At 42.3% G+C, this 13,971-nt stretch overlaps 1 protein-coding gene across 1 annotated transcript in view; it reads left to right on the top strand.

Annotated features, from left to right (window-relative positions):
* Window positions 1–13,971, top strand: part of Map3k7cl (MAP3K7 C-terminal like) — a 44,699-nt gene that overhangs the window by 7,427 nt on the left and 23,301 nt on the right. The window contains exon 3 of the mRNA XM_052159075.1: window positions 9,329–9,390. Coding sequence (XP_052015035.1) covers window positions 9,329–9,390 — 62 coding nt within the window. The remainder of the gene's footprint in view (window positions 1–9,328; window positions 9,391–13,971) is intronic.

The raw sequence follows: 13,971 nt of genomic DNA, 5'->3' as shown, positions 1-13,971 counted from the left end.
CTCTGCCTGCCTAGAAGCTCTCTGGATTAGTGAATGAACACACAGACACACACAGACACAGACACACATAGACACACACATGTACACACATTCCTAAACCTTCCCCTGCTAGCAAATACTCCCTTTCAGTACTCCTGAATTAACATCTTTTAAAATCTAGATTTCGACTCTGCTACCCCGCCCCCCTCGTCCAATCAGGGAAGTGGCCCGTGGTTACTTTCTCTGATTCTTATGTGTCAGCAGGCCTTTTAGGTCCAGTCTTTTTTTCTTCCCTTTTGTGGAGATCTCTGCCTCCTCCTTCTCTCCCAGTTCCTAGCCCCCACAAATCTAAAGGTTCTGCCTCAGCCTACCTGTCTAGCCATTGGATGTTGGGATCTTTAATTCCCAATCAAAATCAACTGGGGGCAGGGACCTGAAGCGTCTTACAAGCAAACATGGGAATTCCCATGTCATTTGGGACTCCATTAAATTAAGTCCCCAACACAGTATGCTAAATATCATTTCCAAACCAGGAATTCCCAAATGTTAACTTCCTAAACGAGATCTTCCACTGAATTAGTTTCCACAATAATAAATATTCTGAGAAGAAATACGAATTCCCCTACCTTGAATTATAGTCAAACACAGGCTCCATTCTGATGGGAAAGAATTTAGAATTGGACAGATGTTAGGATTTCTTTTAACTACCTGAGAATTTTCTTTATCTTCAACTGGGTTACCAGGGTGGCAAATGCTCACATAAATTCAGACTTTGTATTCATCCTCTCCTCCTCACTCTGGCTGCAAGGATACTAGCATCAGCCTGAGCTGGGAGCTGTTAATGTTTCATTCATTCATTCATTCATTCATTCATTCATTTATTTATTTTGGATTTGGTTTTTTTGAGACAGGGTTTCTCTGTGTACCCATGGCTGTCCTGGAACTCACTCTGTAGACCAGGCTGGCCTCGAACTCAGAAATCTGCCTGCCTCTGCCTCCCAGAGTGCTGGGATTACACGTGTATGTCACCAACTCCTGGCTAATGTTTTATTTAAAAAAAATTAAGTTGGAAATTTCACATTAGAACACAAATTAACCACACAGGATTCCAGAAGCCATTCTATCCCAGTCATTAAACTGTTTTGTTTTTATCTCAAAAAAAAAAAATCCATGTGTTCTGTGTAGCGGTGGGAATTCTGTAGAATAGCTGAAGCTGCCTCAACTGCATGCGCTCTAATGGTGCAGTGGCCTTTCTGTCCAAGTGCACTTGGCTATCAGACTGACTGACTTAGGTGATGTATCTCTTGCCCCTGTCTCCTAGCAACCTTTTCCACTTCGAGTATTATCTTTCCCTCTCTCAGGGAGGGAGAGAGTAGTGTCTCTCCCTCTCTCCCCAGGGCCTGGGTGTTTCGGGTACTCTCTCCTCTCTAGACTTTTAATCTTTTTTTTTTTCTCCAGGAAGATGCTTGGAAGTCTTACAATGTCTAACCATAAGTGAATGCTGAGGATTAATTTTTAATCTCCAGTCTGGTCTGTTGTTTAATTGTTTTACCTATCGAATGTAAAAGTTAAAGTTCTGCTAGAATTCTGGATGCCTGACAGAGCCAGCAAGAAAAGGGCCACCGTGGCAGCCATTTTTAACTTTAGAGATCCACCACACCTTTATGAAATCAATAATACAATAATACCACAGCCTTTTGGAGTTCCTTATTATTAGCGAACGTTCTTTGGGATGCAATCATTTTTAATTATTTTGTTGCTTAAGTTTTCAAAGAAAGGCTACACAGGAAGTAAATATTTATAGAGTATGTAGACATTTATAATTGTGTTCTCCCACCTCGGTTTCATACAGCTAATTACCCCACGGGAAGATGTTGTAACCATTTCTGCAAATGTTTCCCTAAGGGAACTAAATATCCTGCTTCAAGTGAGCACTTAGTTCATGGGAGGGCTTCCAAGCCTGGGCCTGGGTATTTTTGTATCACTTCCCAGCCAGAGGTAGAGCTCATGCAGTGAGTGGGATTCATGAGCTGGTCCATGGTAGTGCAGACCTATAGAACTCAGGAGACAGAAGCAGGAGGATTGCCACACGTTCTAGGAAAGTTTACATTATATAATAATATAATAATAATATTATTATAATATAATAATATTATTGTATAATAATATAATATATTGATGTTTTTTTAACATCAATGTTCCTGACAGCAAATAACTCCGCAGTAGTCAGCAAGCTGTTGGAGATACAGGGCAAATTTATTTGGTGAGATGCTGAGCAGGAAGTGCCCTTTTCCGGAGGTTTCTGAGGGTCTCTATTCCAGACCCTCCAACACCAAATTCTGCAGATGCTCAAGCCCCCCTCTATAAAGTGGCATCGTGTTTGCATGGCCTGCGTACACCCTCCTGTGTTTTGTCTCCAGATAACTTCACTGAATACAGAACGAAGGCTGTGCAAATACCCGCCATCTTTTGTTACTTCCGAGACAACGAGTAGAGCAGCTGAGGCATGTCCCTGCAGACACAATTCTTTTCCTGCAACATTTCCAGTCTGTGACTAGCCGAGCGTTCAGGTGTAGAGGGCCAGCTGTTTGTGACGTGCTGTGCTCAATGCCTTTGCATGACAGAGTGCCAATGAACTGAATCAAAATGTTCTGGGAGGAACCATAGGTGACGGAATCAGCAAAATGACAGCGACAATAGCAGGGATTAGAAGAGTGTTCCTAAAAATGCAAAATTTGCTGTAAGCTGCATCAAATCCTTCTCTGCAGAGAAAGAGCATTAATGTATTCACCAGAGGTGTCATGGTGTCAGAGGTGACCGGGTGTTTGTTAATGATAAAGAACCAGCAGTGAATGACTGTCTTATAGGCCTTTTCTCTTCACCAGGTCAGTATTCCAAGTCCATCCACCTCTCTGGCTGCCCTTTAGCTCCATGGTTCTGGGAATCCAGCACATAAAACAGAATTCACACAGCACATTGAGAAATCAGGAAGCAAAAGTTTAAGATGTGTTTTCATGTAGCATAAAACTGTGATATTCTAATAAGAGTTGAGGTAACTAGAAAAAAAGGTGTTTTTAAAGTTGTTGTGGTTGATGATGAGGCTGTCTTAGAATCATTTTATTTTATTTTAAATAAAACTACTTAAACTTTTGAGTTCAGATTTTCAGGTAACATTTCATGAAGGAAGTGTTTGCTTTGGTGGAGAAATGAAGGAGAGACACTTCTTCAATTCAGGTTTAGATGAAGAAAGCAAATCATAAGACTTGAGGTGCTGGCTGCACTTGGGAAACCCCTCCACCATAGGGGAGGTTTGAGTGAGAATGTTCCCAACCACTGCACACATGCACACACACATGTGCACACATACACCTGCCTCATCTCTACACAGTGGCTGGGTTTTATAGTAAGAAGAAATGGAAGAGAAACTCAAGTATATTTAGAGCACATCCCTGTTAATGATTATTTCTTAGACATGAAACTTCAGGCTGAGTGACTGACACATGTTATTTCCTCATCAATAATAAGCCCCCGAAACAAGTTACTCAGCCCATTTGCAGAAAGAAAACCAAGTCTTACTGAAATCACACCAATTATTCACATCCGCCATGAAGGTGGACCTACAGTTCACATACAGTCTGTGCTGCTGATGTTCCCTGGCTGTTATACTAAGTAGTTACGGCAACTGTTTCCAGGAAAGGTTGTGCATCACCCTCCGAGCAGAAGCCTCAGATAGGTTACTTGCTTATTGAGTGTCACTTTATCCTTGGTGGCTCACAGAACATTCTTCAGGTCACCAGCACTCCAGAGGTCAGAGGTCGTGCTGGAAGCTATACCATCTCCATACTGCCTGGGGGCACACAGCAAAAGACAAAAGTGGAGGACACTTTGCTTAAATATGAAGACACCAAGTCAAAGCCCTAAAGCAGGTGTAGCTCATCCTGTTGTATGACTCTTGGTGACTACACAGATCACAAGTGTAGGAAGCCATCATAGCACATACAAAGAGTGGATTTTATTTGTTTTTGTTTTTGTGAGACTGAACCAGCCAAGTGTGGTGGCCCAGGCTTTTAATCCCAGCACTTGGGAGGCAGAAGGCAGGAGGATCTCTGTGTCTGAGGCCAGCCTGATCTTCATAGAGTGACCCATGAACAAAAACAAAAATAAAAATGCAAAACTAACAAACAAAAAAAAATGCTATCACCACCAACAACCAAAAAACAGAGAGACAGATACCTTTTGTGTCCCTGGTTATCTTGGAACTCACTAGGTAGACAAGGGTAGCCTCAAGCACAGAAGTCAACCTGCCTCTTTAAAGGTGCTACACACCCAGCACTTTTTAATTTTTTAGATTTTTATTTCATGTATATGGGTATTTTTGCCTTCATGTATGTTTGTGCATTGTATGTATGCTAAATGCCAGAGAAGATCAGAAGGTGTTGGGTCTCTAGAGTTATAGGTGTTTGAGAGCCACTATGTATGCACAGGGAACTAAATCTCCGTCCTCTGCAACAGCACCGAGCCATCTCTCTAGCCCCAGTCTTTCCTTTTGGATGTACGTGTATAGTATGTTGTGTGTGTTGTGTTGCTGTTGTCATGTATGTGTGTGTGTTGTGTATATGAATGTTAATTTAGGTGTGTACAAATATGTGCATGGTGTATGTGTATAGCATATTATGTGTGTTGTATCACTGTTGTCATGTGTATTATGTATATGAATGTTAATTTAGGTGTGTGAAAATATGTGCTTGGGTATGTACGCATGAGGGTGAGGGACAGGGGTAGGTTGACAGCATGTATCTTTCTCTATTACTGTCTACATTTTAGGCAGGGTCTCTTGCTGGACCTGAACTTTAACTATCCCCATGTGCCGAGGTTACAGGCATGAGCCACACTACCAAGCCCTTTACATGAATGGGCCTCCACAGCAAGTATTGCACCAACCGTATCATCTCCCAGCTTACAAAACAGAGTTATTCAGAGGATTCAGAACAGGGCAGCCTATTGTGTTCTGTATGGGCCTGGGAGTGTCTGTTAAATGTGGTTCCTCTTCTTCTGGGCTCCCTGTGTGAAAACCCAAGGTCTTTATAGCAAGGATGTAGTGCCTTCCAGTCTACCCTCCAGTTATATCTATGATGGAAGCAGTTATCTTTGGACTCCAAAGTCCAATAGAAATGTTGCCCATTCAAGAGAGTGTTTAGGATAGCAATGCTCAAATGTTATTTTGTAGAACTATTTGACAGCGTTTCCTTCTTTCTCACTTGAAACAAAATAAAAACAGGTGTAACCTTGGAGTTTTAGATCACATGGCTTTAGCGTACAAAGCTGAAATCACCCAATACAATGTCCGCCTTTTAATTTCAAGTACAGAAATTGTTTTTGAATCATCTTCACAAACTGAAATAAAGCTTGCATGTAATCTAAGGTATGATTTGCACTATTCCAGAATTTGTTCTGGTTTATGAATTGCAACTCTGGGAAATGATGGACTGGAAGGTGAACAGCACACTGGGGCAGTAGGCCTCATTTCACAAGGCCGTTCATTAGTCATGGCATTTTAGAGAGCTTCTCCTTCTTATAACTTGGTCCTTACTCTGCTCTCAGCGGACTGGACCAAATGCTCACCCATCTCCTCTCATTCAGCGCCGTGTCGTGACTCAGATAGAATAGGCAATTCCTAGATACCAGTTAGAGTTTAGCGTCTAGTCTCTGTGGCTCTTGTCTGTTTCGTGAGGAAACATAGATAAGATGGTTTAAGGAAGTCTGAAAACACAATGCCCTCCGAAAACCAACCAACAGCTGCTCGATTGATGCTGAAAGGAGCCCAGCGTAAAGTGTGCTGTGGTGCGTCCAGGCGGCTGAAATACCAACAGGAAACTTATATTTCTAGAACCACTGTGACTTAGTCACATCACAGCTGCCCAGCCGGCAGTGAACATCTGTTTATTATTTTTAATAATAATAATAATAATAATGCCCTCTCCTTTCTAACTCTTTCTTTTGTGTATTTTATCCTTGCTGGAGAGATATCTCAGTGGTTAAGAGCACTGCGTGCTCTACCAGAGGACCTGGGTTCAACTCCCAGCATCCATGTGGTGGTTCACAACCATCTATAACCCCAGTCTCAGGGGATCAGATGGCCTCTTCTGGTTTCTGTGGGCACCAGGTATACATACAGTACAGAAACATACATACAGGTAAAATACCTTTACGCAAAATAGGCAAAAGTGATTAAACATTTTTTAAAAGAAACAAGAAATTCCTTAGGATGCATTTTAGTTGGCCTTTCTGTTAGGTTGTGCTGGGGATGACCTCTATGTGTGCTAAATAAGTATTCTATCACTGGGATTAAGCCCTGCCTTTGTCTGGTCTATGAAGTTCACAGAGCATTCATTTTGTTTTCTCATCATATTAAAACCCAGGATAAAGTGATTTTCCAGTTCAGCATGGAGTCTGAGTCCTTACTGTGCACATGATAGTCAATAAATATCCGGCAGTTAAATCGTAATAAAAATGCAGTTATTCTGGGATCTTGTCCCATTAAAAATGTATCTAGTAACTGCTTCTATTAGGAAAAAAAATAACAAATAAGTCTAGGGATTTCTTGGTCTAGCTACTGTACGGTTTGCTGTGTGCTTCTGAATTGTCATAATAAACCTGACCACTCTCGGGGGCTCTGATCCATTACGATGGTGGAAGTGTTACAAAGGTTTGGCCAAATGTTTGTAGAGCAGCTGTCTAGTGGCCTGCCTGAGTCATTTTCCTCCTTTCCTCTCGGCCCAATCCTGTGATTCATCATTCTGCTTTTAGAATATTTGCCTATTTTAAAAACCAGTCAAAGAAGGCAGCCACTGTTTAAAAGTAAACACCCCTCACACCAACACGGGGTAGCTTTGTAAGCAGCTTCTCAAAGGCTGAAATTTCTGGCAAGCTAGGCTGCCAGCGAAAGCAGATGGCCGGGCGCGGGAGATGCCCGTTGGCTTTCAGAGCTGGTAGACTCCGCGCATCTGTCTTCGGTTTTCTTGTTTCCGCTGCTAGCTATTTCCTGCTTGGGTTAATCCAGCCTGATCCATTCTGAAACAAAGGTCTTGCTGGCTTTCTGCTTGTCTGTAAAACATCCATTATGTCGACTAGACTTCTCTTTCAGTCAGAGGTCCGTTTGCCAGCCTTCATTTATCCGCAAATCATAGTCCCTTGTCCCAGCATGGCACATAAAGGCGTCCATCTCTCTGTTGCTTCGTGTGTTCTGGGTCATGGTGGGCGTTCGCTGTTCACAGTATGGAGCAGCTAATGGATAACCATCCTCCACTCAAGCAAGGAGTGTGACTGCACGGTGGGCAGGATGTGGGCTTAAATGTCGGGAAGCCCCGAGCTTCATGTACCTTCTAGAATTCTCTCATGCCCTCCCTGTCTGTGTTTGTACTTCACGGAAGTGGTTTTTCCTTCCAAGTCACTCCTCATGTGTGGTCCATCAGGGTTGGGTTGGCAAAGTAGAATATCTTTCTATTTTTTGTGCCAAGTCACTCTGGTCTAGGCCCTGATGAGCTCAAGTAATCGCAAGGTCTAGGCTTTTGAAACTGTACTGAACTAAATTAAATGGACTAAAGACTCAAATAAATCTTATAAACCTTATAACAGAAGGTGTCTCTGCAGCGTGTCAGTTGTGATAATTTCAGCCAGTCTCTTTGCCAATGATGATGTGGACTGAGAAAGCCACAGTAACTGACTAGAAGCTGCTGTGATTTATGCTGATAGGGAAGGAGCATCCAAGGGGCCACAGGCTTTAGCCTTCCATGAAGCCTGTGTTTAGGATTACTAGAGAACCATGGGGATCCACTGACCAGCAAAACTGTAGTGACAAAAATGAGTTTCATTTTGGTGATATATTGCCATTATTTTAGGCTACTTTTAAGTGGGAATGCTATTTCAAGGCTCTTAACCAAAATATACCAAGTGCTATTGAGAGACCAGATCCTTGAAGTGTTTGCTCCTTGTTTAAATCATTGCTCTGGTGTTTGTCTTCCATGCTGTCAAAGAGCGTCCCTCAGAAGCCACAAATGCCCTGTGTTATTTACTACATTTTATTTTGGACCATGCTCTCAGCGAGTTGGGAGGGGATAGAGTTGCCTTTGCGTATTTGTGACTTCTGTATCTGGATTCAACCAAGGGTAGGAAACACTTGAGTGTGCTGAACTGTTACAGATTTATTTTTGTTGTTTTTCTTAACCTCTATAGTACAGTTACTTCCACAGCAACCACATTGTGTTGTTAGGAGTTACCTAGAGATGAAAGTATGTGTGAGGATACATCTAAGTCATATGTAAGTGCTTCATTTTAGATAAAGATTTGAGTTGAGCATCTTTAGATTTTTATCCACGAGGGGTCATGGAACTAATTCTCCATGGATACCAGTCATGACTGTTCTTCTCTTTGATGTGTATGACATGCATAATTAAAAATGAATATCAATTAGTCTTTAATCAGTGAATTTAATTATGTTAGTGAGAATATAAAAACTAATGCATTTCCTTGCTTTGCTATGTCTTGAAATGGCTTTGGTTTTGTGTGTGTGTGTCTGTGTGTGTGTCTGTGTGTCTGTGTATTGCATTCTCTGGCATATACTGGGGGAAGAGGCTTGGATATTAATAGCTGATGTCCCTATGGAGTCAAAGTTCTCCAGAGAGACAGATCCTGTTACCAAGGCACCAAGGCTGGCGTAGCAAGCCTGTTCTTGAAGACATTTGGGGATTTTGAGTATCTGAGACAACGTGTCTGCCAGGTTTCCTCACAGACTTTCAATAATATTCAAAGGGGCAAGAGCTGCTTACGATGAACCAGGCTGCCTCTGCAGCTAGTGCTGTGGGCTCATCCTCATTTGGAACTGCAGCTGTGAATTCTGCCCAGGTTGGCAGTGCTGCCTGACACTGTGGGGAGAGATCCCTTGTTTGGGTTTCTGCCTGTTATCCATAGCAATCCGGACTGAGTTTTGGAGAGGTGCTTGTAAATGGTGGCTTATGACAGGGTAAAGGGCAAAACTACCCCAGTGAAGCTACTGCTTTTCACACACGGCCTTCTGCCTCACTGACGTTGTTCTGGCTACCCCATTAGCACCTTGTTAAAGCACTTCATGCAGATCATATATTTTTGTTTGGGCTTATGTGACACTATTAAGTAGCCCTTTTCAACTGGAGAGTCATTAGAGTATCACGCACACACACACACACACACACACACACACACACACACTTACTTAAAAGCTCTGTACTCCTCCAAGTGCACATAAAAATGATGGCTGGTCCTCTCGAGACACAGGGCATGCTGAGTAATCACCGTCTTTTCTTTCATATTTTAGATGATACACCATCTGAAGATGCCGTTCCTTTGGTCTTCCCAGAGTTAGAGCAGCAACTCCAGGTAAGGATTCGGCAAAGGCATGTCTGCTTCCCTGCAGTGCTACAAATATGGCGAGTGAGGAAATGGCTAAGTGGGAAATACAAATTGATACACAGGGCAGATGGCTTTTAAGTCATAAGCCTTTGTGTTTTTAGAGCTCCAAGGTCAGACAGAAGCAGTTAGGGAATGTTTGTGGTTATCCACCATGATTCCTGGACTCAGAGTCAAGTAGCTGTAGCTGAGCATGTGGTCCCACTTTTCCACACTACAATGTCTCCAGGCCATTGGATTTCTGCTCCATTTAGTATTAAACTCTGCAGAGAAAAACCGTCATATTGCAGAGGCTTTGGAACATTTTTTTTTTTTTTGCCACCTGCCTCTTTCCAAGTTTTCTGACAACTTCTAGGGTAGCAGTTTTTGACCCCTGTGTAACTGGCATATCAGCTATCTCGAATATCAGATAGTTACATTAAATTCACAACAGTAACAGCATTACAGTTATCAAGTAGCAATGATATAATTTCAGGGCACAACCACATGAGGGGTCACAGCATTAGGAAGGCTGAGAACCACTGTTCTAGTGGAGGAGTTGAGATCTTTAGAAAATTGTTGGTTTCACCTATGAGAAGATATTTGGTGTATATCACTTCTAGATGGTCTATGGAAAGATATCCCAGCTGAACACATTGGAATTTTTTTTAAGATGCTAATTTACCCTTAATTTTTTTCCAGATGGTATATTCTGGCTTTAGGCAAGGAGTTTTGAGTGTGATTTTTGTGTACGGGAGTTTCTGCCTACCCGGCTCTGTGCACCACTTTTGAGTTTGGTTTTGTCAAATCCCTTGAAACAGGTTGAGGGTAATTGGACCTGGGTCCTCGAAGAGCAATCGGTTCTCTTAGCTGCAGGTGTAGCACCTCAGAACCAACACAGAAGGTTGTTCAGCAGATCGTGATCACATATGTATCTGTAAAGACTGCATAGCAGGTGGGAAGGTGCTATGATTACCACTCAGTCATTAGGAGATGCTGCTGTAATCCTGAGGATGTACTCTCCTGCAGTTTCTCAAGCTCCGCCCCAGCCCCGCCCCCGCCCCGCCCCCAGCCCCCAAGTAGCCTAGATCGCTAGCTGCTGACACCTAATCACACTTTCCCCACTCCCACACTTGACCAGCAATCTTTCTTTCTGTTTTGCTCACATCACACATTACATTGAACACTGCCCTTCAGGGGTTGTCTATATATACTACCAAAGTCCAGCAGGGACTGGAAAGGACTATGTTCTCCTGTCTGATGCTGCCCCTCTAAGCTGTTTTATTATCATGGAAATAGGGCTCAACACATTCTGAAGATAAATCAGGAAGTTGGTTCTTGTTCCCTCGTGAAATTATAAATAGTGAATTCTCTGTGTCTCTGTCTTTGTTTCTCTCTCTCTTTCTCTCTCCCCCACCCCGTGTGTGTGTGTGTGTGTCAGAAAAATCATATTTTTCCTAATTGGAATATCATTGATTTTTCTTAGATTATGGCTCAGTCTGTAGAGGATTCGCTGCATTATCCAGATATCCAGATGATCATCCAGATAATTTCCTGTTAGAGCATTTCCTGTTAGTCCATTTAAATCTTACAACTCCAATTACAGCTCATAACTCTATATGAAATACATTAGAAATTGAATCTATTAACCATTTTACTCCAGGGAGAAACTTTCACCTTTATTGATCTTTAACGATCATGGTTTGGAGGTTCTCCTTCAGTGTGGTCACGGCATTACCGCTTCCTGAACGGAGAGGACACCACCTGCCACACAGCAGACCGTGCTCAAGTCACTGTGTGTTTCTGCAGTGAACGATGAGACTGAGGTTGTTATCCACACTCACGAGGTGTCTAGACTTTGGTCTGGGAATGCCTCTGTCTAGAGCTGATGCTTCTAGTCTGTATCCTGCAGGGTGTGAGTGCCCAAAATCAATCAAGCACACAAACTCCCCGAACACAAGACAGTGAGCGAGCATTCCTGTTCCCAATGCTTAGCTCAAGCACACACATTGAAGTCATGCTACATCAGAGAGTCTTGTCCTCAAAGCAAAGAAACCGCTTTATGGTCAAAAAGGAACAACCTTTTACCTGGATCTGGCCTTCCTTACAGTTGGGTGTCAGCTCTTCTCTTCTGCAATACTTTTATTATTATTTGTTTATTTTTATTTATATGAGTACACCATAGCTGTCTTCAGACACACACACACCAGAAGAGGGCACCGGATCCCACTACGAGATGGTTGTGAGCCACTATGTGGTTACTGGGAATTGAACTCAGGCCCTTTGGAAGAGCAGTCAGTGCTCTTAACCACTGAGTCATCTCCAGCCCATCTGTAATCCTCTTTACTGAGTGTCATGATCTGCTATAGGAAAATAAAATGCCAGTTAGAAGAGCATTGTGGGAGTTACTACAAGGGGATGTCAATCATGCTAGCTCTTACTACCAGTCCTCTCTGCTGCACTGAGGAATGAGCTCCCCCAACTGCTTACTGGCTCCACAGCAGGCAAGGGCCATTTCCCTACATGTGAGCTCATTATTAGGTTCCTGCAAAAATCACAGACACTAACTGTTCTGTCTTTACGTACATGGGAAACCAGAGGTCAAAGTTTCATCTAAATCAATTTTCTGATCTCTTTCTCTTACTACTCATGGAACACATGGGCGGTTTAAATTAGTTTGATAAATTGAGACTTGTTTTGCTTTGGGGTTGACAAGGTTACCGTGACGTGGTTCTAGAACTGCCTTGTAAAACTTGTGGGGACTTTCTGATATCCTTCGCACATTCCTTGGTGATTTATAAAGCCCAGTTATAAAATATCTATTTGGTGGATACTCTATCACCAATTTGACTCCCCCACCCCTGAGATTTTTCTGTTGCTTTGCCAAGAATGTGGACATGTTTGAACATGCAATTCATGGTGCTTCTATTTTCACAGAAGCCAAAAAAAGCCTTGGGCAAGAATAGCCATGGCAAACCTTTCATTTGATGTCTCTATTAACGCAGGACTCTGCGTCAGAGACAGCAGGCTAAGGTAGAATTAAGTGAACATTGCTCCATTTGTCCATTTCTAGGGCTTCAGCCCCTGCTCGAGGGCAGGTAGGAGGTTCATTTTACATTTTTTTCCTTGGGACTAAGTTTTCAAATCCCTTGTGGGCATCAGGAGCAGTATTTGGTACATCAGGTTTAATTTATATCATTAGGACAAAAGATTCTATGTCCACTAATTCAAGGGAGAATGAAGAATTACTACTTTTCTTTAGGGAAAAGTGGTTTTCTTCTATTTGGAAAGATGTTGACAGAGCTCTGTGTTTTCTCTGTTCGGAAAGATGGCGAGCTTCTTTCCCAGTCCACTGTAAGAGCAGGTCCTACAGAGAAAGTTATGTGTTCGTTCCTCTAACTTAACTCAAAGCTTGCTCTCTCTAAGCCTCACCCTTCATCTGACAGGGGTTTCACACTGGGGTAAGGGTAGCAATGAAGTATGCTATGGGGTAAGTAGCAGTGAGGAGACCTAGCAAAGTCCGTGGGAAAAATGTGCTCAATCAACATAGTCCTCCTTGGTGAAATTCTTGATTGAACAAGATATTTAAGATTAAGAGATTTATTTCACTGGAGTGAGGGGGAGGCAGGGGAGTGGAGAGGCAGAGCGAGCGGGGGCCAGAGTGAGAGCTGGAGATTTGCCTCAGTGGTTAAGAGCGCTGACTGCTCTTCTGAAGATCCTGAGTTCAAGTCCCAGCAACCACACAGTGGTTCACAACCATCTGCTCTCTTCTGGAGTGTCTGAAGACAGCAACAGTGTACTTACATATAATAAACAAACAAACAAACAAATAAATACATCTTTAAAAAAAGAGATTTATTTCTAAATATGTAAAGCAAAGGCAAAGCTTCCTGCCTCTAGATTCTGAGTTACACACAGAGGTTCGCGTCTTCTCTTCATCAGGCCAAGGCACTTGGAAAAACAATCTGTTAAGAAAATAAATTGCCTTCTAGAGCCCTCTCATCTGACGGGAGGGGCAGTCACAGGCGTCTCCGTGGTGTGCAATGAACTTGCCTTTTCTCAGAGTCCTGTAAGTCCCGAAGCTGATGTCACATCTGCGAACAGACAATTTCAGTTTCCCTTGAGTATCCGAATGTATCCTTACCTGGGCAGCCTCTCCAGAACCTTCTCTTACTGCTTGCCTCAGTGTATCGTTTAGTATCTGGGACATGACAGCTTCAGTACCTTCCTGGAACTGTGGTCAGGAAAGGCTGAGGGGTATTGAAAATGACCAACACTCTTGTCCATACACTGATAAAAGTGTCTTGGTGGCTATTCGGGGAAAAATTATATGTAAGTATAATTTTATATAAATATATCTTTTCTGAATGCCCACTAATGCATAACATATCATATATATGTTATATATATATATATATATATATATATATATATTATATGTCCACTAATACATAACATATTTTATATATATATATATATATATATATATATATATATATATATATATAGAGAGAGAGAGAGAGAGAGAGGGGGGGGGGATTGAGAGATTTTGTAACTTTGCAAAAGTAATAT

Source organism: Apodemus sylvaticus, chromosome 15 (assembly GCF_947179515.1).
Source record: "Apodemus sylvaticus chromosome 15, mApoSyl1.1, whole genome shotgun sequence".
In the NCBI taxonomy this organism is placed as follows: domain Eukaryota; kingdom Metazoa; phylum Chordata; class Mammalia; order Rodentia; family Muridae; genus Apodemus; species Apodemus sylvaticus.
The sequence above is the reverse complement of the archived record's forward strand: the minus strand, read 5'-3'. Positions and strand labels throughout refer to the sequence as shown.